We start from the raw sequence: 21,798 nt of genomic DNA on the forward strand, positions 1-21,798 counted from the left end.
CCAATCCTGCCAAATATCTCGCTTGTTTCCTCCACTACAAGGAAGTCATCTTGCAAGACACGGCGCCGTTCCAAAAAGCGGACCAGGATCCAGATATCCCATACGTCGTACTCATCCTTCAATACACGCTGGCGCACGACAGGTCTGCCGCCGGGAGTTCGTTCGTAAACGTGGACAGCTGCCTCATCCAAGTCTCGCCATTTGGCGAAGAAAGTTTATTTATCGATGGCTAACCGAGCGATGGAGCGCCTGTTACAAGTTCACTCTTCATTAGTACTGTAGAGTCAGGATGTAATACAAAATTGCTGTAACTCACCAAACACCCCATCTCCCTCACAGCATTTCTCAACACCTCCGGCGTCCGTCTCATCACGTCCCAGAAACTTTGATTATCAGGATCTACCATGAAATCTTTTGTCCGGTCCTGCCGTACATCATACGGCATCAATCCACCATCATCACGACAGCCGAGACTGCGACCTAAAATCTCCATGTGTCTGTCTTGCGAGATTGATGGTTGAGACAACATGGCGATAAGGTATTTGAAGACGGCTCGGAGGGTGTCTGATGCCCAGGACCTATAAAAACATTACCTTAGCCATGATCTTCAAATGGACGAACAAGGGGAAACTTACCATCTTAAGAACGAGAGCAAAGCTATTTGAACAACAAGGGAATTGTCCACCGCCTGACCTTTTGCTTTCATCTTTTTCTCCCAGCGGCTGAGCTCGTATTGTAGAAGTCTCTTCTCTTGGGGCTTCATTCGGAGGTAAAGGGAGTGTTCAGGCTGGAGGTCGGAAAATGATGTCACGCTGCGGACCCATTCTCGGTGGCTTTTTGAGGGCTTGTTCGATGTTGATGTCTCGGAGTAGGGCAGGATCAGGGGAATCCTGGGAGGATTCTGCGGGAGTTGACATGACTGAGGTGGTGCCTAGGGTTGGTGGATTTGTCTGGATGGTATAGGAGGTTGCGAAGAGATAAGGTAGCTTGACAACAAGGATATCTTAGTCTTTTGGTGATGAAGGTAAAGACTTGGCCAAAGAGGATGCTCAAAGAGAACAGGGAGAGACGGCAGATATGGGTTCAGAGCAAAGTGATGCGATGGAAAGGTTGTGATTTGTTTGTTTCAAAGACCTGTTGATAACTGGGCAATTTAAAAAGATGTCGATGGGCCAAGATGCCTATATTTCTGAATAACTAACCAGCAAACACTGCCCCGGTTCTCGGTGTGGGATTTATGCAGTGCGAGGTGCAGTGCCATGATGGGCTTGACAATATCATCACTTCAACGATGTCATCAGACACACCTTGACGATGTCATCGCTCGCCCCCAGCCCTATCTCGCCGCTGGCTGCCCCGTCTCGCCGTCGGTCCATGCTTCCTGGCAATCTAAGTTCCCGCAGGTTTATTTCAATACATTCTCTCCCACTCTCACTCAACTCTTCCCTCCTCCCAACAACCTCTCCTCTGTCTTTTGAAGCCAACACAAGAAAGACACCATCATCCAAGACAAATCGTCCCAGCTCAAGACTCAAGCACCGTAAGTTATCGAGCTTCTCCCCAATGAAGTTCGTCAACATCTAACCAATTCCTTTGATCAGATCAAAATCAAACAAGATTTCCACCGCCCAGAACGCGACCACCGCGCCGGAGGAGCCCATCCTCTGCACCAAGTGCCCTCACAAGCCGGCGCGGATGGATGTCATGATGTCTCTCTCGCACACCCCAGCAATCCTCGCGTACGTCCACACCGGGCCCACGGACAATCTTGTTGAGATCAAAGAAGACATCACCAATGGCACCAAAAAAATTGTCACTTTGGTTTTCGAGTTCCCGCTCCGCCCCCATGATCCAGCCTGGGTTGAGGAGAGGTGCCGCACCTGGGGAATTAACCGGGAAATCTTCCTAGCCTCGGAGATTGGGTGACCCAGTTCAGTAAGGGGTTTTGGGTGAAGGAAGCTTGGGGTTTTGTCTTAAAGGGGCTTGGGGCGTTAGGTGAAGGGAACTGGATACTGGGCAGCTAGCTGCCTCTGGGAAATAACATGGGCCACATTTGACAATGCTGTTGATGTTGTTTTTGATTCATTTATCATAGTTGTGTCGCGTCTGATTTCCACAACTAAGGATTCAGCATCGGACTGGGCTATATGTTATGCCATGCATCCTCTCTTTTGACATCAAATGCTTCACTAGGTATCTTCCCACACCCAACGTAGCATTCCGACAAAACATGCAGTGTGACGTGTCTAAACCAAAAACACACCAGGTAGCCCCGCGGCCGCAGATAAGTCGGGAATAGCTTCATGCGGGCATCATGCCCCCTCTTCGACCCCCACCTCGTCTACTCGGCATCATAGCCGAACCTCATTGTCGAGGAGAGAGTGTCGAGGAGAGAGTAGTCCGACACATTGGGTCAGCCGCAGTTGTCATGTCTTGATTCCATGATCTCCTGCAGCTTACATCTGTCAGCGCACCACCACCACAGCCTATACTTGCCTGGAATATGGAAATATACCCACAACAGGAAAAGACTCTTGATGGAGCAATATCATGAACCTGGCCGAAGCTGCATTCCGCCATGCGCCAACTGCCGGAACAGGTGTTGCCAAGTGGGTGCACTAGACATGACCTCCCTTGCCAGATGTCCCCATCTGATCCTCTCAATGCATTGTCACAAAAAGCCAGCTGACCCATCTTCTCTAGATACAATGAACCTTACACCGCTTGATTCATCATCAAAGACGCAAACAACGCGATGGGCCTCAAGACTTCAAAACGGCCGTTCAACATAGCCATCATCGGTGGCGGCATCGCGGGCCTCACCACCGCTCTCTTCCTCCACCACTTCTGCCCCCCAGGCTCAATCGAGATCAACATCTACGAACAAGCAGAACAATACCGCGAAATCGGCGCTGGCGTCAACCTCGGCGTCAATGCCACCAAACTCCTCCACCAAATCGGCCTAGGCGACAAAATCAACGCTATCGCTGGCTCAAAAGATGGTGTTTTCTTCACCCTTCGACGCTGGGACAACAGCGAGGAGATAACGACCATCTACTCCAATGACTCAGGCAAGATCCGCCAGGCGGCCGTATCACGGGCGGAGTTGCTCCAGGTTCTGCTCGATGCTATCGAGGAGAGAAAAGCAGCGACATTGCACACAAAGAAGAAGTGCCGGTCCGTCACCGTAAGTCCTTTCTCGTTCTCCGTTTTGCCATAGATATCTAACACCGCCTAGAAAACAAAATCCGCGATCAAAATAACCTTCACCGACACCACAGCCACCACGTCCTCCCTCCTCATAGCCGCGGACGGCATCCACTCCCCCATCCGCAATCAATACCTCCCTCACAGTCCCCCTCTCTACTCAGGCAAGATCGTTTACCGTGGCCTGTTACCCTTCTCTGCCTTGCCTACACCCTGGCCAATTCAATCCCATCATGTTATGTGGATCGGACCAAACAAGCACCTCTTGGTATACCCCATCTCCCAAGGCGAAACCCAAACGTTAAATTTCGTGGGCTGTATCACCACCCCGGAGGAATCCCTCGGAGACCTGAAAGAGTCCTGGTCCGCCACCTGCCCAAGAGCGGAATTGGAAAGGGATTTTGGGGATTGCGATGGGATAGTACAGGAACTGATCAGGTTACTGCCGGAGGAGGTGTCAAAGTGGAAGATTAACGACCGGGAGGCGGCGGAGGGTTGGGTGTTTGAACAGGGGAGGGTGGTGCTAGTTGGGGATGCGGGACATCCTATGGTTCCGCATCAGAGTGCGGGGGCTGGGCAGGCGGTGGAGGATGGGTTTGTTGTTGGGAGGGCTATGGGTGAGTTTCTGAGGCGGGGGGATGGGAAACTGGAAGAGTGGATGGGGGTGTATGAACGGGTGAGGATGCCGAGGGCGAATAAAGTGCAGGAGACGAGTCGGGGGGCGGGGTATTTGTATCAGATGCAGGCGGAGAGTATGAAGGGGATGAGCTATGATGAGTCTGTGCCGATTTTGAGGGATACGGTGCAGGAGAGGATGAAGTGGATTTGGGAGGAGGAGTTGGAGGGGGTGTTTGAGGAGGAGAGGGGGAAATTGGTTGGAAAGGTGGAGGTGGAGGGGTGGAGGGGAGGAGGGGGTTGTTTTTGTATGTGATGGCTGGAAGGGTGCTGTTGCTGTTGTTGGATACGGGGTATGTGTTGTAGGAGGTAGAATGTTAAAAAAATGTGAACTGGAAGGCAATAAATAACCTTTGAAGCTGGGAGACTCGTGCAATTATACAAGGTGCTATAGGATTTGAATGATTGGCTAGATATCGCTTTTTGAAGGTTGTCATGGAGCGTTTTCGGAGCCACTATATGTGGTCAGAATCTTCCTCGTGTAGTTCGAAATTTGAACCCTTCTGGAACATAGAGTAAGGTATAAGGGACTTGACTGGTCTGGAGGAGACCGTGTACCTACCTAGATATGAAGCCTGCTGATCAAGAGGCGACAACAAGACATAGGAAAGCCTGTGGGGCGTGAACACAGGCTTACTCACTGCTTCATCTTGCAGTCTGGGCTCCCTTGTTTCTCACACACACACCAACATCATCACGTTTGCCACACCTTAGTTGCACCTCACAGCCCGGGACTACGAGCTACCTGAGCGACTTTTTCTGAGGCAAAGAGGCTCAAAAGCATCGTCACCACCGATCCGCAGATCCGCTTGCTCGCTCCAGATGTTCGAATGCTGGCAACTTTTGAGACACTGCTTGGCAAATGTGGTAAACACGATGCTGATCTCCTCTTATAGTGTATACCAGAACACCTTTCGTCGAGTTCCACAAATTGCCGCCGGCAATAACGCTCTTTTCCTTTGCACTACGGAGTTACTCCTTTTCAAGCTCCTATCTCAACGCTTGGCGGTTTTCGGGAGAACGCGGACAGTGCGTGTTTCGGGACATTGTTTCGTTGTTTCGAATTTCCACGTTTAGCAGCCACTCGATGGCACGCGACAACTTGCTGTTTTGGGATATCGGCAATATAAATCGTCTTTTGTTCCCAAGGCGAAACGTGGGGGTTTGCCTTCGGCGACCCCACGGGGCAATGAGGTAGTCTCGGCTGGAGTTACACCAGTTCTACTATCTTGTCGATCGCATCCGGCACAAACTTGCCGATCGCGATGTTCGTTTCCAGGGCACAGGGTCGCTTCAACACGAAGCCGAAGCACGGTGATGGGTTTCAGCAGACGCTTCTTTTGAATTCTCGTCAAGGTCTAACTCTGCCAAGCTGCGGCCAAGGCTATCGCCAAGAGGCTCCCGTCGAATGGCATCGGAGAATTCAAGGGTTCAGTCTTGGTGCGGCGTTCAAGCAACGACGATCAGACATCCCTTTAAAGGTCGACTAAGCCTTTTTTAGGGTTGTCTTGGAGGTGATCTTTTTGCTTCTTGGCCCCTGTCTCCAGAATAACGATCTGCTCTTGGCCTGCCGGCGAGGGATAGATCGAAGTTGATATCAATCTCCTTCTCGGCCCAGCCATTCCTTCCTCTCTTCTTTTCATTCCAGGACTCTGGCAGCCCCGGTTGTTTCGCTTCTGCTGTTTTTCTTTCTCTTGTCTCTGTTCTTCTATTCGGGCTCTGGCAGCTTGTGTTTTTTGTCTTCTTTTCCATAAGCCTTTAGTTTTTTTTGGGTCTCTCTGCCTTTCTCACCAAGCTGTCGTTACTTGCAGGCCAAGGGATATCGCCAAGATGCCAAACCTCGATGTCAGCGAGCTCAACACTGTCTTGGCCGTGTTGGGTGCCTTCATCTTGCTCTACGGTATCATTTCAGTCCTCGTCAAGAGCAGATGGTTTCTAGGAGAGGCTCTTCCCGCCGTCGTCATCGGCATCATCCTCGGTCCCATCGCCGCCAAATTCCTCGACAGCTCTCGGTGGGGATCCGCGGCTGAGGGGCAGACAAGCGACATCACGCTGGGTATGGCTCGGGTTGTCATCGGAGTGCAGCTCGTCATTGCTGGCTTCCAGCTGCCGGCCAAGTATAACCTGCACAGGTGGAAGGAAATGGCCCTTTGCCTTCTCCCTATCATGACCATCATGTGGTTGTGCACCACGCTCTGCCTGCTGGCTAGCGTGCCCAACATCACACTACTCGCCGCCCTGGTCATCGGTTCTTGCGTGACATGCACCGACCCGATTCTCTCACAGGCCATCGCTAAGGGGCCGTTTGCCGACAAGTTCGTTCCCCGTCATCTACGCGAGATTATTTCCTCCGAGGCTGGCGCCAACGACGGCTTCGGTTTCCCCTTTCTCATGCTTGCCGTCTATCTCATCCGCCATGCCGATGTCCCCGGTGCCGGGGTCCATAGCACCGGAACCGTTCGCGAGCGAGCGGCTCAGCTGGTAACTCGCGCAGGAGACGTTGGGAGACTTGGCGGGGGCGTCGGTGTTGCCTTGAAGAACTGGTTTGTCGAGACGTGGCTGTACATTGTACTCATGTCGGTTGTCATTGGAGCCATTGTCGGCTACGGTTCGTGCCTGGCTCTCAAGTTCGCCCTTCGCCGGTGAGTCTTCTCTTGAGTTCAACAACTGTGCTTATGCTAATCATCCTTCTTCAGCAAGTGGGTCGACTCGGAGAGCTATTTGCTCTACCCAACGGCCATCGGGGTAGGTTCTGGATCTAACTTGCCCTCGAAGACGGCTGAAGACTGACAAATCTGTAGCTCTGGCTCGTCGGCATTTGCGGCATGCTCGGCACTGATGACCTTCTCGCCTGCTTCGTCGCCGGAAACGCCATGAACTGGGACGGCGAGTATCTTGCCGAAACTCTGGAGCGCCACGACGAAGTCAACTCTTGCATGGACGTGCTGCTCAATTTCGGCGGCTTCATGTACATTGGCACCATCATCCCCTGGTCCGAGTTCCACCAACCCGAGACGACCGGTCTTACCTACGGCCGTCTCATTGGCCTCGGCGTCCTAGTACTGCTCTTCCGGCGCATTCCCGCCATCTTCATGTCCTACAAGTTCATGCCCAAAGTGGTCAAGGACTGGAAGGAAGCCATGTTCATGGGCTACTTTGGTCCCATTGGCATTGGAGCCGTTTTCTACGTCGAGCACACCCGCCACCTGTTTCCCGAACTCGGCGAGGGCGACGCAGAGGAGACGAACCTGGTACGCGTTATGATCCCGGTCGTTTACTGGCTCGTGCTCTTCTCCATTGTGGTGCACGGTCTCTCGATTCCTTCTCTCAATATGATCTACAATTACTACGGCGTCAAGCCCATCGTCGAAGACGCCGTCGAGCTCCCTCGCAAATCGATGCGCGCGCCCACGCCGGTAAATGCTGCCGTTGGGGACCGCGATACGTTTATCGCGTACAATCGCTTCTCCCGTCCGGTCTTCGACAACGCTGATCTACCAGTGGCCAACGACAAGCAAATGTACGCATCAGATAGCGATGAGAACTTTCAGAAGACGAGGGTGGGGAAGCGGTATTCCCGAGCCATGGTCTAGTCTTACCGGAAGTACTTTAGAGTTGGGTAGAGACAATATAGAGCCGGGTATAGATAGAGGCGCAGCTTGTACAGTCATTACAGCAGATAAATGGAATAGTACCTCCCGCCAGTCGTTCATCAAGGGTTGCCGGACAGTTCGATAGCTACCAAGAGATGTGTCGAAATATGAGTAAGGTACCTACCTAGGTGACTACTCAAAATAGATGTCTTCCCCGTTGCAGGAACTCTTGGATCGGTTTTGTTTTCAATCTTCGCTGCCAAAAATAACACTGACCAGTCCACACTAGCTGGGCCTTCAGTCCTTCTAAAGCCAAGGAGGCCGCGATGCGCCGACCTCATCATTTTTTCCAGACAAGAAGACTTTTGATAGCCTGCGCTGTTGGTTGTGCGAGAAATGAACCAATACCATTGGTGAAAGGATTTCAAGTGGGCGATTGCAAAATATCTGTTATTGCTCCAAGAGAATCTGAGCGAGACCAATTTCTGGAGAACTCGACAGAGACTCTTACCTGCCAAAGACGGGTATCCTTGTCAGCGTCTGAAACCCAAGAGGTTACCACCGATACATCGAGCCAAGATAAGCATAGTACCAAGACAACACCCCAAGCTGCCAAGAAAACCCGTCGGTTTCTTCATCGTCTCAACCCTCGTAGTTGGCCATTGGTTGAGCAAGCTCGCAGCACAATCTCTCGGATATGGAACGATTTCATCGTGGTAAACGAAGAAGTCCGAAAGCCCGTCATTCGCAAAGGGTCTTCCCAGTTATTTGGGACATGATACGCTACCCTTTGCTCTACAAACCGCTGGGTGTTCCACTTGGGCTCCTCGGGGCTGGCTCTGCGTTTGCAGAAATGAAATTTTTGTAGTGAGCTTTCCCCCCTTTGTGTTGTTTGAGTCATCCAGCTGACCATGGGTGAATATTAGGTCCAAGGGGTTGCGTGGGATCTGGAGAATGGACTACGGCACGCCAACCAAGCTAGTCGTCTTCGTCATATTCTTGCTCGTCTGTTTAGTAGCCAACCTGGCTGGCCCTTCCAGTGCGGTCCTCATGATCCCGCAGAGCCACACACGGACAGTCGTACCACCCGAAAGATACACGGAAGCACGCGCAAAACCATGACGCGCTACTCGGGAAACCTGGGCCATGGCACCCCATGCCGCCTCGGTTGTCGTTCATAAGGAAATCCGCATGGCATGGAGTACACGGCTGATCGGTGCACCGCTGAACTACGGAAAGTCCTTTCTTCGCACCGCCATCGTCGACACCACGAGTCCCATCGTCAGCTCGGCATGCGTACCTGCGAGAAATCTCTCCGACACAACAACCTACTCTGACGCTTTCGGTTCCGAAAAATTCAAGATGACCTTCCCCATTCTCAAAGAGGTTGATTTCTGGGTACCAGGGGTCCCAGGTGGCGAAGAGGGCTTCGAGAGCGGCCCAGACGGGACCGTCCCCCTCGATGCATCCCTCCTCGACCTCGCCGAAATCGTCCATGGACGCGACTTTTGAGCGCCTCGTGCGGATTGAATCGACGCGGGGAGGGGATTCCTACCAGGAAGTGAGACTACGACTGGGGAAGGGTAGAGGGACGGAAAGGACACTCCAGGCGGGAGCAATATACGGCAGACCTGGTCTTACTGAAGTTGTCGCAATTGGTCAGGGTAGGTTGTAGGATAGGATGAATTGCGCAGGAGTTGACACGTGTGGTTTCCTGACATATCTGCGTGCCGTGGGTGGCTAACCCGGAGCTGTTGGATATAGCTCGTGAAGTGAGCATGTCGCATGAGGAGATGGATGGAGGGTCGAGAGCTGGGGAGGTCGCGTGGAAGTTACGTTACCCATTCAGTCTCCCCATCTCGAGATCTAACCCAGCCAAGCTCTTCTTCACTCATAAATTTCCACGAAAATGCCCACTATCCCGGACACACCACTAGCCGCCAGCGTGACTCGACAGATACTTGACCTGTGCAGGCAGCTTCACCAGTTTATTCGATCTGGAGCATGTCCTTTTGGTTCACGTGAGATCTCTCTTGACATGGTCCGTGTGACCGTCCCCTTTTTGACTGTAATTCATTTCCAATGCTGACCTACAGTACGCCACCACCCAGACTCTCGAGGAAAGAATGGACAGCGTGGGGAGAACCCAAGAGAGACTCCTGGGGCTTATGGAGCAATTGAGAGGGGATGAAGAAGCCGAGATTGTTATCGGAGGAGCGGTGAGTATCTTAGTTTTTGGACGGAGATTGTGTAAGTTTGAGAGACACACTGACTTTGTGGCAATGAATAAGCTCGAGTACTTTGATCTTTTGCTGGGCGAGTTGAGGAGGGAAGTGGAGGTGAGGATTGCGTTGGCGGAGATGGCGAGGGCTGCGAGGGCTGCTTGAGTGTGCATTATATGCATTATGTGGGTGTGAGGTGGCTAGTCTTTTTGAGTTTCAAACATTATTTTGAAATGTGAAGTGGACCTACCCAGTATGGGAGGCGAGCTTCCGTGTTGAAGTTAAAGTCACAAGCTTTCAAACACTCAGAATCAGAGAGTGTTAAACCTCGTCCCACTCTCCTCTTGTCCATCTCTCTTCTCCCTTTCGTTACCCATCAGCATCTAGGTCCAATCCAGTTCACCTGCTAGTATCAGTCAACACCACATCAACCCTGCTGCGCGAACGATCAAGAGCATACTTGAACGGTCACACAACCGCACACAAGCGATGAAATAATCGTACACAAACGAGTAAGTAACCGTTCATGAACGATGAGAAATTCTATCATGAACGAGCAAATAACCATGCTCTAACACCCACAAAGACAACCATCATGACTGTCCTTCCCGAAATGGCCCGCATGACGCTGGGCAACCTCCAGCTGACCGACGGCATCTACTTCACCATGACGCCCAACGCCTTCACCAAGCCCGAGGAGAAGCCCGAGTGGCGCCTCTACTTCGCCATCCGCTGCCTCAACGGCACCCCCGTCTCGGACCTGATCCGGGAGGGCTTCCACTGGTCCAGAAAGAACATCATCACCTCCGACACCATCTACTACTACGACGAGAAGAACAGCTGCCAGCGCCGCTTCTGGCACCTTCGCGAGTTTGCGGACGAGCCCCCATCCCACTCCCGCTGGATAATGCAGATCGCCTTCCAGTCCGCCAAGCTGGAAACCTGCGCAAAGTTCTGCCTCGACGACACCACCCCCCACCACCGCAAGATCCAGCACGCCTTTGCCATGCCAAGAACGGATACGGCAACACCGTCTTCTTGTACACCCGTGACGAGTCCAACCCTGTTGTCATCAACTGCGTGCTGGAGGATGCGGGGCAGAACAAGGACTTGACCAAGTGGCTGTAGCCGATGGTGTGCATCGAGGGTTCCGTTGATGGTGAAAGGAAGCGTTCTCCGCGGCAAGGAAAGGAGAGGAGGGTCCAAGAGGGCTGCCGGTGTGAAACCCCGCCTCAGTATAACGAGGAGGAGGAACAGCAAGAGCGTGTCGTCAAGACAGTCCCACTAGAGACTGCCAACAAATTTGCGAGCATGCTCGATGAAATCAACAAGATCGCGACGGATACTGCTTGGCCTTTACCTTGAGACGAGGTTGTGAGGTCTTGTACGGGGGCGCAGGCAGACCGACTATGTGACCGCCTGATGATGAGGCTGGGGAAAAGAAGGCATGGGGGAGGGCAAGGTAACCTTTGGGTTACCCAAAGTCGAACCTTATGCGGTTGGCAGTCTGTTTAGTGTTCAGTGCTTCATTTCGTAATTATTACGTTGTTTCGCAGCAGGATGGGTTATTTCGCATCTTGAGAAACTCCCGGGGCTATAAGGTGTCGGATGGCGGTAGATAGCCCGGGAATTGTACCTAATAGAGTGTGTCATCAGAAGTACTGAGTTCAAAATCTTACCAACTTGTAACTTTGAGTGTCGATAGCTCCCTCCAAACATCCCATACTGCCCATTCGTGAAAGCACAGATACAAGCACCAAAAACATCCACGTTGCTCAAGAGGCAAACATCTTGCTGTGTCCGATCTCATTCCAATCGTCACCTCCCCATTGCTGATGATGATATATATGTACACTTCTCGCAACAAACAACAAGTTCAAGTCTTGCGCGAGAATGAACAGCACCAAGCCAAACACGTGCGTTGCTTGCTTTCTGTTCAACATCCACCAACCACCATGCCGGTAACCCATGGCGTATGTTTCCTCGAGTACTCATCGTCTATCCAGCAATCCCTCCACGCAGGATTCCATCCTCTTAGTGCTTCTTCTCGGCGGAGCCCTCCTGCTCGAGGAACTTCCTATTTGCGACAAAGAGCGATGGTTAGAGCTTGGTCTCGACGACAAACAGAAGGGCATATGTTTACTTGATGAAGTCGGCCTCGTCGGAGCTGGAGGCATTGATTGGAGGGGTAGCACCGGGGGTGGTGGGCTTAGCAGCGCTGCCGCCGGAGGTGGCGACGGCGACACCGCCGAAAAGAGAGGCGAGGACGCCCATGGCGAGCTGTTTGGTTGTAGATATGTTAGCAATTGGCCTTCGTAAATGTCGTCATCGTCGTCGTCGTCGCGCCGGCGGCGGAAGGGATGGAGGGGAGGAGATCGGGTCATGTCGAAGGAGAAAAGAGAGCACTGACGTATTGCGAAGCAACCTGCTTGCCGAAAAGATTGTACATCTGGCCGCCCATTTTGAATAGAGGTTGTTTGTCGAGAGGGAAACTCGTCGGGGGGTGTGGTTGGTGATGTAGTGGGTGTGTGTAGGCTGAAAACGACGCAAAGGTCAAATGAATTGGCGACGGCAACACAGGGAAATGTCGAATTGGCCAAGCTCCGTCGTTGAGCTAAACAGCCGAGATTTTGCCAGGATCTTACTAACTCTCCGACTAGCGGCTAATAACCGTGCACGGACTGCTACTTAGGCCAGGAGGATAAGCTTTATCAGCTACCTTCCAATCCCGGTGAACCGAGACATACGTCACCAAAATCTGCGCGCAGGCGCATGCTTGAAGCTGTCGTGCCGATGACGAGAAAGACCGGAAGCTCCATTCTGAACAACCCAACTCCACGCTAGTTCAGCTGTGCAATCTCGGTGATATTCACAGTCGCATCCACTCTGCTTGATTCAGCTACTTGCAGCTACTTGTTTTTTTCTCTCCCTTGCTTGTGATCCATATCTTGCGCAAGGTTAAAACCGGTGCAACCCCTCCATCCCACTTGTCGCAAGTTCTAGCTTGCTCCCTTTCTCTAAGAAATTCTTCCTTAACCATCATCACCTCCAACAACCAGACAAAACAAAACACCGCAATGGTGTGGCCCTTCAGCTCCTCATCCACCCCCTCCAAACCTGACCAACAAACCGTCCACAATGCTACCGCTGAAACCGTAAAGAAAGTCGCCAACACAACCAAAGACCTTGACCCCAGCACTAAGCTCCCCGAGCCGAAGAGACTCCCCGCTGAGCTCCAAAAAATCGTCGACAAGGCCGACAAAGATGAAAACTTCTTTGACGAGCTCTACGAGGGATAGTACGTCCCCCCTTTAGTCTCTTCCCCTACCCAACCGCTTAACTAACTCCTCTACCCTCAGTGTCCCCCCATCAACCGACTCCAACGTCCGCTACGCAGCCTACGCCTCCCGCTTCCGCACCATCCTCCTCTCCGCCCACCGCTACGTAGCCTACACCTCCGACATAGGCGAGTCCTTCCGCCCCGTCGCCCACCCCAACTGGGTCCGCGCAGCATACGGCATTTCCTGGGCATATATCCTCGGGGACGTCTCCTACGAGGGCTACAAAGCCTACTGGCACAACCAACGCATCCTCAACCCCGCCATCGAGCTGTCCTCTCACCAAAAGAAATTACTTGGTGTCGAGGCGACGCATGATGCCACCTCGCCAGCGAAGCTCACGCCAGGTGTTGTCCCGCCGTTGGAGGACTACAGAACTGTCATGCTGCAACGGGGTATCTTCCAGAGCTTGGCGAGTATGGGGTTGCCGGCGTTTACGATCCACTCCGTGGTGAGGTATTCTGGCCGGGCGATGAAGGATGTCAAGAATAAGACTGTCAGGACGTGGGGTCCGATTGGGTTGGGTTTGGCGGTGGTGCCGTTCTTGCCGAGGATCTTTGATAAGCCGGTTGAGAATGCGGTTGAGTGGGTGTTCCACAAGGGGTTTGAGGCTTATGGGGGGGAGAAGATGGTGGGGGATGCGCCGTTGATTGGGAGGGAGAGGCAGTTGAGTGAGAAGCCGTTGCCGAGTGGGAAGGAGAAGAGGGAGTAATGAAGGAAAAGAAAAGGGAAGTGTGGTGATATTTGGTGTGATACCTGTCTACTCTTTTTTGTGTTTGTACATATTGGAATCTCCACTCGGTGGGGATACGAGAGGATGATGGTGGGAAGATTGGACTGGGTTGGAATTTACCGATATGGGTGGTTATTTTTTGATAGCGTTTCTCACCACCCACTACTTGGCAACGAAATGAGACGCCCAGGAAGCCTTTTAACATAAAGAGAAATGACAACAAACAGTGGTATATCAACTGGGCCCCATGCTATGGAACAACTTCAAACATGTCTCAGAAAACAACGCTATGCCATGCGCTTTATAACAAAAAGAACCGAATTCCAACAATGGTAGACCCTCAGACCTTTATCAAATCCTCGGGCGCCCCCACCCCTCTCAACAAAACAACCGTATTCCCACTGACCAACGCGGTCCCCAACTTCTCCCCAAAATCCAGTATCCTCCCCCCTTCCACATGGAACACCCTCAGCTTATCCTCCTCCTTATCCGACCTGTTATTAATATTCTGCACCTGCAGACTCGCCGCCGCCGAGTCGAGCATCCGCCCCACGACCCAGTCCTGACTGAAGAAGAACTCCCCCTTTGGAATCTTGGCCTTGGCAGTCTCGTTCTCCGCTTCGACATAGAGATAGACCCTCTTCTCTGGGGGGATCTTTGCGTCCCCCTTTGCGGTCTTCTTGAGGGTGTTTACCGCCACGAGTTTCGTCTGTCCCTTTGCGTTGAGCCCAGATGGTCCGGCCGCCTTTGCGGCGCGGGAGTCTTTGTATTGTTCTTTTTTGGAAGCGCCCCACAACTTCAATCGTTCCAACGCAGACGTCGCCTTGGTTGTTATCGCCGCTTGTTGAGCTGCTAGGGCACTCGCTCTCGCACCGACGGGGGGTTTGGACTTGCAGTCGTGGTCTTCTTCTAGGCGGTGTTTAAGGCAGTAGTCCCTTCGGCAGGCGTTGCAGTGAACACCGGGAACGAGACTTGTCCCGATGGTTGTTTTGCATGTCCCTTCTGCGCAGGGTTTCGCGTATAGGACATCGCGGTCGCGAACGGGTTTGTGGCCGCCGAGGGAGGCTTTGGATTGTTCGGCTAGGCGTCGCCTGGTAGCCCAGGCGCCTTTTTGGGAGCAGTCGTGGCCGTCTTCGGTGCGGTGGTCGGAGCAGTAGGTTTGGGAGCAGGATTGGCATTTGAAGGGGAGGAAGTCGAGTTGGTTGCAGGGGGGGTATTGGCAGTGGGCGCCGACGAGGGAGACGTCGGTGCCGCGGGCTGCGAGGGCGGCGGGGGACATGGAGATGTAGGTTGTTTCGTTTGGGTTGTTTGGGGAGGACATGGTGGGTGAAGCTTGGGGTGTTGCGGTCGAGGGTAGATAGGGGGGTTTATATGGAAAACGCGGTTGATAATTATAAGGGTCGGTACTCCGACACGACGATAGGGGTCGCTGACCAAGAGACAGACGGTTGATAGAAAGATGGAAGGCTGAGAGATGAGGCGGGCGAGGCGGCGTAAGGCGGTGTTTGCCTGCCCGGCAGCCTGGAACGATCTGGAAACCCGCCGGGGGGAAAGGTGGAGATTATGGACCGGGGCCGGCTGCCGATCATTTTAGCTCGGCGCCCTGCCGAGCCTTGCTCTCAGCTGCTAAGGGTTAGGGTCAGTCGCGTCTTCCCACATTGGAATGCGCGTCATCGTTCTCTGAATGCGATTGTGACTGATTGACAAGGCTGGCCCCGATCGACAACCCTCTTTCAACTTCAAATATTAACATCCACCTTCTAGTGCTTGAACAACTCCAACATGGTCGCCAATTCGGTACTGTCAACCACAAGAAATGCCGCCACACATCCCCCTCAAACGACTCCGCTCTCCCTCCCCTGAACCACCACCCAAAAAGCGGCAGTCTTCAACAACTTCAAAGAAGAAAGCCATCGCCCCCCCCCGTAAACCAACCCTCTTCGACGACCTCGACGCCGGCTCCACCCCCCGTTCCTCAACCAAGACCTCCCTCCTCGAAATCGAAGCTAGCGATGACGACACCAGCTCCTTGACGTCCCTCTCCGACGCCGATTTCGAGGACGTCCCGCTGGATGGTCCTGGCACAAAACGTCGAAAACTCTCCCAACCCTCCTCTACAGAAGATGAAGACATCGAATTCGAAGATGTCCCCACGCCTACTGCGCAAGCTCCCGATGTTGCTATCCCCAGTCAGGACCTCGATCTGACGTTGGTACGGGATACCAGAATCAATCTCGCTGCCGCGATGGGGAAGAAGGGGCCCTCGAAGCTTGAAAGAAAGATCAGGATAGCTGCACATGGTGTCCATGTCCAGTTGTTACTATGGCACAATGCGCTGAGGAATGCGTGGTGTAGTGACGAGGAGGTGATGGCGATCATGATATCGCATTTACCGCCTAGGCTGTGGGAGGAGGTGGATAGGTGGAGGAGGAGCAGTGGGTTGGAGGTACAGGTGGAGGAGCCACCACCAAAGGGGAAGACAGCTGGGAAGGGGAAAGGCGAGGGGAAAGCGACAGAGAAGGGGAGGGAATGGGGAGCGGCAGCTAAGCATCTTGAAAAAGGAGCTGTCGATATGTCGCATGGAGATCCATTATTCAGACTGATGAAGGTCCTCACATCATGGTGGAAACAACGGTTCAAGATCACGGCACCAGGGCTGCGCAAGCAGGGGTACATGTCCCTAGAACGACTCGACAGAATCACCAAGGCATTCAAGCAAACGAACGGTGACGATCAAGACCGCTTCGGGGAGAAGATTGATGGTTTAGAAGGCTTCAGAAAGCGCGCACAGTCGTGTGCAGGCAGCCGCGATGTTGGTGCCCAGTTATTTACCGCTCTACTACGAGGACTGGGAATCGAGGCTAGATTGGTGGCCAGTCTACAACCCTTGGGATTTGGGTGGAACAAACTCGAGGAAGCCGACCCTGAAGAGGAAGAGCATTACCTCTCGGAAAGCAATCCTGAAAAACCTCCCGTGCCAGCCACCAAACCACCACCACCCAGAGCAAAGAAAACACCTGCCAAACCACCCCCCAAAACAGCCCGATCAACCCGGCATTCCCAAAAACCACCCCCCGAACCCTCCTCCGATCTCGAATCCCTCTCCGACTCCTCCAACGACCTGATAATCCCCCCTTCCCCTTCCCCACCTCCAACCTCCCCAACCAAGACCCCCAAAAAAGTGTACGATCAAGACTTGGAATACCCCCACTACTGGCTCGAAGCCCTCTCCCCCGCCACCCACAAATACCTCCCCCTCGACCCCCTCAAACCCCTCCTAGCCACCAACCCCGACCTTCTGTCTCACTTTGAACCCCGCGGCTCCAAAGCCGACCGCGCCCGCCAGGTAATGGCATACATCATCGCCCACTCCCCCGACGGCACAGCCAAAGACGTCACCATCCGCTATCTCAAAGGGCAACAACTCCCAGGACGAACCAAGGGCAGCCGGCTACCCCCCGAAAAAATTCCCGTGTACGACAAGAACGGAAAAGTGAAACGATACGAGGAGTATGATTGGTTCAAGAGGGTGATGAGCTCCTACATTCGCGGCCGTGACCCCTCCCACCCATTGACAGAAGCAGACACCCTCGAAAACGAGACCGATCTCAAACCCGCCGAGCGGGTGGACAAGGTGGTCAAAGAAGGAGAGGAGACACTGCAGTACTACAAGCAATCCAAAGAGTTTGTGTTGGAACGCCACCTCAAGAGAGAAGAAGCGCTCCTGCCGACCGCGAAACCGGTCAAGATGTTTGTTCAAAACAAGAACAAGAAACCGGGTGCACAAGGCGAGGCGGTCTACAGCCGTAGAGACGTCGTCCAAGTCAAGAGCGCAGAAACATGGCATAAACAGGGACGTGCCCCTAAACAAGGGGAGGCCCCCCTGAAAAAGGTGCCCTATCGAGCAGCGACTACAAATCGGAGAAGGGAGATTGCAGAGGCGGAGTTGGCTACGGGAGCAAAGGTTTTGCAGGGGTTGTATAGTCACGCGCAGACAGACTGGATCATACCGCCGCCGATTCAAGATGGAAAGATACCAAAGAATGAGTATGGGAATATTGATTTGTTTGTCCCGACCATGTGCCCCGAGGGTGCGGTTCATGTTCCTTTCCGGGGGGCGGGGAGGGTTGCAAGGAGATTGGGGATAGATTATGCGGAGGCGGTGGTGGATTTTGAGTTTGGGCATCGGATGGCTGTGCCGGTTATTCAGGGGGTTGTTGTGGCGGAGGAGTTTTATGAGAAAATGGTGGAGGAGCTGGAGAGGGATGAGGCGGAGAGGAGGAGGAAGGAGGATGAGAAGAGGAGGAAGAGGGCGCTGGGGATGTGGAGGAGGATGTTGATGGGGTTGAGGATTGTGGAACGGTTGGAGGGGCAGTATGGGGATGTCAAGGAGGGGGAGCAGGAAGGGGGTGCGGGACAAATCGGTGGTGACGTGCATATGGCTGGAGAAGGGCCGGGAGGGTTTGAGGCGGAGGAGGATCAGATGGCGGGGGGGTTCCTGCCGGAGGGACATGAGGCGGACGACTTGGCCGGCGGGGGCTTTTTTGCCGAGGGCCAGGAGGAGGACGAGCAACATGGGCGCACAACTTCGGGGTACTTCCCTACCGTCCACTCCGATGACGACGACGATGACGGGGAGGATGTGCTCGAGATTGATCATGGTGATGTGAGCGGTGTGTTGAGCGAGGCGGTGAGTCCGAAGCCAGCGTCACTGTCGCCATCGCCCACGCCAGAAATCGAAGAAACCAAGGTGCCACCGAGGAGGAGCGCAAGGCGGAAGGCGCCGGTCAAGCCCAAAGCCGCGGCGGCTGGTGGAAAGCGAGGAAGGAGGAGGCGAAACGTTGCGTCAACGAGCTCCGAGGAGGAGGAAATCGAGGAGGGATACGAGGTTTTTGATTCTGGGGAGGATTAGTTGCAGTGAGATACATGTCCGGCTAGGTAGATAATTCGATAATGCAATTGTCCAACCCGCAGAAACCGGGGTACTGCGGGGAAAGTAAAATATATGTCATTGACTGGCTCGAATTGTTCCTTGTCAGCGCCGAATCGATGCATAAAAACCTGCCATCACGTTCACATTTTGGTGGTTCATGCAGGGCTAATGCAAGATGGAGGAGTACTGGATGGGGAAAGGTGTGGTGGGCGATGGGTGAGCTGAGAGGGGTCTTGGGGTGGTGTGCCGGTCGAAGTATTGAAAGGTTGGAAATATTACAGAATGTGACATATCAGATGCGGTAAACGAGAGATAACGCCGAGGACGGGAGAGTGATCGATCGATGCTGGTTGTGTTTTTTTTGCTCCCGAGACATGACACTTCTGTAAGCCTGAAAATAAGGACAGGTTTGTGGTGCCTGTTCCTTTTGTGTGGAAAGAAACGTGGAGTCAGAGTTGAGGGTAGGCAGAACACGCACCTGGACATTAAAGGCTTCCGGCTTTTGCATAGGTCCTGTGTGACGTTTCCTCACCCTCTGGAGCTTGTCCATGTGGTTTTCTGTGGGGACAACCGATGGAATGTCCGCGGCTGACGGCAGAGTGCTCACGCCCGATGTCAAGGGAATGTCGGTGCCACGCTGGATGATGAGGCTAAAAGTTGAGATGGGAGAATACCGAGAGCGAAGCAATGTTCGAGTTGAATGTCTAGCCAGCACTGGACTACAAGGGTGAAAGACAATATCCTTCTATCGGAATGATCGCTCCGTGGGGACCCCTGTAACTGCCGGGGTTCTTGGTGGGTCGGTCCAGAGCGCCGGGTTCGGGGAGTTTCGAGTGCTAAGGCGCTATCAGGTTGCAGGCGGAGTCTCGGTGTCCGGTTGATAAGTCGAATATCACGAATTTCCGAGCATGTGCAAGAGATGGTGGTTTGCTTTCCTGGTTCTGTTTGACATCAGGTGCCACACGATGCCCACCGACAAGCCGCTCCGGCATGAGCGAATGGGAGGCATTGTCACTCTGCAAAAAATACGTGGGATTACGAGCAGACATCGCGTGTTTGTTGTGGGGAACAGGTAATGGCCCTGTAATTTACCCCCCTGGAATGTGAAGCTGTCTGTCGGCCGGGGTATGGCCCGTGCAACAGGGCAGCTCATTGCCTGCTCGGTCGAGGCTGGAGCAACACCACCTGGCTCAAGAGACCCGACTCAACTTCTCCTCCCACACTTGGAATAATTGAACCCTGACTCTTCCTTGCTCAATCACCTCCAGGTTTTTGCCATGTCGGCCACGTCGCCGCTCTTTCCCGGAGGACCCTGAGCAAGGATTTGAATTTTGCGCCCACCTGCTCTGGAAGCCGGTCGGGGTGGTTTGGGCCATTTGGACTTTTTTTGCTTAATTGGAAGGTGTTCCGGTTTCGTCGCGCGCGGTCAGTCGCTCAGTGCTCAGTCAGTCAGTCAGCCAGCCAGCCTCATCTGAAGCTCGTGCCTGCCACTACTCCGCGGTATACGAGTCGCCGCCATTCACACCCCCCTCCACCCACTGTCCCCGTAATATACCAAGCTCTAACTGACTGCACTGCTCAAACCTGGGACTGCGGGGCACTTTCCCTGGTTTTACTTTATACCTTACGTACCTGTCCTGTAACTTACACCACCGCCGGCGCTGCAAGAGCATGACCTGGACCAGGACCGCATCTCCCACCCAACCTAATTCTCAACATGGACCACGACGCATACCTCGACCAGCTTCTCGGACAGCAGCCAGCTCTACCACCAGCCCAGCATCTACCCGACCACTTCCCATTCGCCGCTTTAGAGGACGACGAGTTTGCAAACCTCGACCTCGAGCTGTTGTTTGGACGTCATTTTGGCCGTAACAATCCGTAAGTCACTCCTTTTTTTCCTTTCCAGTGAGTGAGAGCGGCAGAATCACATGTGGTAGTCCCACGGCAAACGACAAACTGCTCTCGTAGTGGGGGGAGCAGCAAACGTCCGTCCGGAACTCAAGCCACTGTGGACTTTTGAGTTCGTTCTTTCGAGCACAATCTTGAACCTGCTGCTGGGCTGCCTCGACTGTTTGCCTGCACATGCATTCCGACAAGGGCATGTCTTTCACCTTCACCCATCTCCACACACTCAGCCCTCGCCGGCAGCATCGGGGTGTTTTCACCGTACCATGGGCAGCGCCCACTCCAAACAGGAATCAAGTCCCGATGCACGGGAGCCACCGCTGAAAAGGGACCGGCTTCATCGTTTGCGGAAGTCTCTGCGAAGCCACTCCCACCGTCGAAACCTGAATGAGCAAAACAACGAGCAAACCCAACCCTCTGACAACATCAACAGGCCAGAAAACGACAACAACGCCGTCCGGGAAATGCCCCCAGTGCGTAGGTCCCAGGGCAACGTGGATCCAGAGTTGAGCACAGAAGCGTGCATGGAAGCCGCACTCAATTTCTTCCCCGACATATGTCCCGACTATCTGCGCAAGACCGTCGAAAGTCAAAAGTGGACAGCCCAGGGCATCGTCGGCCACATTCTTGATCAGCAAGAAAGCGGCAAGAAATATCCCAAGCGTGTCAAGTCCCTAAAGCGCAAGTGGGAGGATACCGGTGAGGACGGCGAAGAAGTGCTCAGCAAGAAAATGGAGGCCGAGCCAAGATTTCAAGGCAAGACGACGGAGTACATGAAAAAGTACAAGGGAGCAGGGTGAGTGATGTATCCCCAACACGTTGTGGACAGGGGAGACAGACTGCTGGTAACACGGGAGGAGGACTGAAGGATGATGAACGGGCGATTGCCTGTCTTTTGAGGCGGAGGCGTCGGTGCTATCACCAAAGGCCCGTTCATTCATCTTTGTGGCGCTCCTTGTTGCGGCTTGGAGCATCAAGATGACGTTGGGCTTTCTGTTCTTCCACCCAACATTGTCCCCTTTCATCACCAAGTATGTAGATTTCTGACACCCGCATAGCAGATCTCTTCTTGTGGCCGAGTTTCCCGACTTCAAGGTCAAGAATATAGAGCAACAGTTCAAACTGCACGACCATCGCATTTACCCAGCATATCTTGCTCTATGGGCCGAGCTTGCTCAAGAAACCTCGG

General features: G+C 53.4%; 10 protein-coding genes across 10 annotated transcripts; 7 read left to right on the forward strand and 3 right to left on the reverse strand.

Moving 5' to 3' along the window:
• Positions 1–229: 229 nt before the first annotated feature.
• PODANS_6_784 (uncharacterized protein) lies at positions 230–763 on the reverse strand (the record flags this gene model as incomplete). Its single annotated transcript, XM_001910396.1, has 2 exons — positions 230–578; positions 636–763. The coding sequence occupies 2 exons, from the start codon at positions 761–763 to the stop codon at positions 230–232; spliced, it is 477 nt and encodes a 158-aa protein (XP_001910431.1).
• A 1,992-nt stretch (positions 764–2,755) lies between these two features.
• Positions 2,756–4,138, forward strand: PODANS_6_780 (uncharacterized protein; the record flags this gene model as incomplete). The annotated part of the gene is made up of 2 exons (XM_001910397.1): positions 2,756–3,187; positions 3,239–4,138. The coding sequence occupies 2 exons, from the start codon at positions 2,756–2,758 to the stop codon at positions 4,136–4,138; spliced, it is 1,332 nt and encodes a 443-aa protein (XP_001910432.1).
• Positions 4,139–5,712: 1,574 nt separating this feature from the next.
• Positions 5,713–7,475, forward strand: PODANS_6_770 (uncharacterized protein; the record flags this gene model as incomplete). The annotated part of the gene is made up of 3 exons (XM_001910398.1): positions 5,713–6,524; positions 6,579–6,627; positions 6,684–7,475. The coding sequence occupies 3 exons, from the start codon at positions 5,713–5,715 to the stop codon at positions 7,473–7,475; spliced, it is 1,653 nt and encodes a 550-aa protein (XP_001910433.1).
• A 1,146-nt stretch (positions 7,476–8,621) lies between these two features.
• PODANS_6_767 (uncharacterized protein) lies at positions 8,622–8,987 on the forward strand (the record flags this gene model as incomplete). Its single annotated transcript, XM_001910399.1, has 1 exon — positions 8,622–8,987. The coding sequence occupies one exon, from the start codon at positions 8,622–8,624 to the stop codon at positions 8,985–8,987; it is 366 nt and encodes a 121-aa protein (XP_001910434.1).
• A 1,236-nt stretch (positions 8,988–10,223) lies between these two features.
• On the forward strand, positions 10,224–10,811 carry PODANS_6_765 (uncharacterized protein; the record flags this gene model as incomplete). The annotated part of the gene is made up of 1 exon (XM_001910400.1): positions 10,224–10,811. One exon carries the CDS (start codon positions 10,224–10,226, stop codon positions 10,809–10,811), a length of 588 nt encoding a protein of 195 aa, XP_001910435.1.
• A 920-nt stretch (positions 10,812–11,731) lies between these two features.
• On the reverse strand, positions 11,732–12,158 carry PODANS_6_760 (uncharacterized protein; the record flags this gene model as incomplete). Its single annotated transcript, XM_001910401.1, has 3 exons — positions 11,732–11,774; positions 11,841–11,977; positions 12,108–12,158. 3 exons carry the CDS (start codon positions 12,156–12,158, stop codon positions 11,732–11,734), a joined length of 231 nt encoding a protein of 76 aa, XP_001910436.1.
• A 616-nt stretch (positions 12,159–12,774) lies between these two features.
• Positions 12,775–13,747, forward strand: PODANS_6_750 (uncharacterized protein; the record flags this gene model as incomplete). The annotated part of the gene is made up of 2 exons (XM_001910402.1): positions 12,775–12,995; positions 13,057–13,747. The coding sequence occupies 2 exons, from the start codon at positions 12,775–12,777 to the stop codon at positions 13,745–13,747; spliced, it is 912 nt and encodes a 303-aa protein (XP_001910437.1).
• Positions 13,748–14,108: 361 nt separating this feature from the next.
• Positions 14,109–15,089, reverse strand: PODANS_6_740 (uncharacterized protein; the record flags this gene model as incomplete). The annotated part of the gene is made up of 1 exon (XM_001910403.1): positions 14,109–15,089. One exon carries the CDS (start codon positions 15,087–15,089, stop codon positions 14,109–14,111), a length of 981 nt encoding a protein of 326 aa, XP_001910438.1.
• Positions 15,090–15,584: 495 nt separating this feature from the next.
• PODANS_6_730 (uncharacterized protein) lies at positions 15,585–18,680 on the forward strand (the record flags this gene model as incomplete). The annotated part of the gene is made up of 1 exon (XM_001910404.1): positions 15,585–18,680. One exon carries the CDS (start codon positions 15,585–15,587, stop codon positions 18,678–18,680), a length of 3,096 nt encoding a protein of 1,031 aa, XP_001910439.1.
• Positions 18,681–20,875: 2,195 nt separating this feature from the next.
• On the forward strand, positions 20,876–21,409 carry PODANS_6_720 (uncharacterized protein; the record flags this gene model as incomplete). The annotated part of the gene is made up of 1 exon (XM_001910405.1): positions 20,876–21,409. One exon carries the CDS (start codon positions 20,876–20,878, stop codon positions 21,407–21,409), a length of 534 nt encoding a protein of 177 aa, XP_001910440.1.
• Between the last annotated feature and the right edge of the window lie 389 nt (positions 21,410–21,798).

The sequence above is a fragment of the Podospora anserina genome, chromosome 6 (genome assembly GCF_000226545.1).
Source record: "Podospora anserina S mat+ genomic DNA chromosome 6, supercontig 2".
NCBI classification, from domain to species: domain Eukaryota; kingdom Fungi; phylum Ascomycota; class Sordariomycetes; order Sordariales; family Podosporaceae; genus Podospora; species Podospora anserina.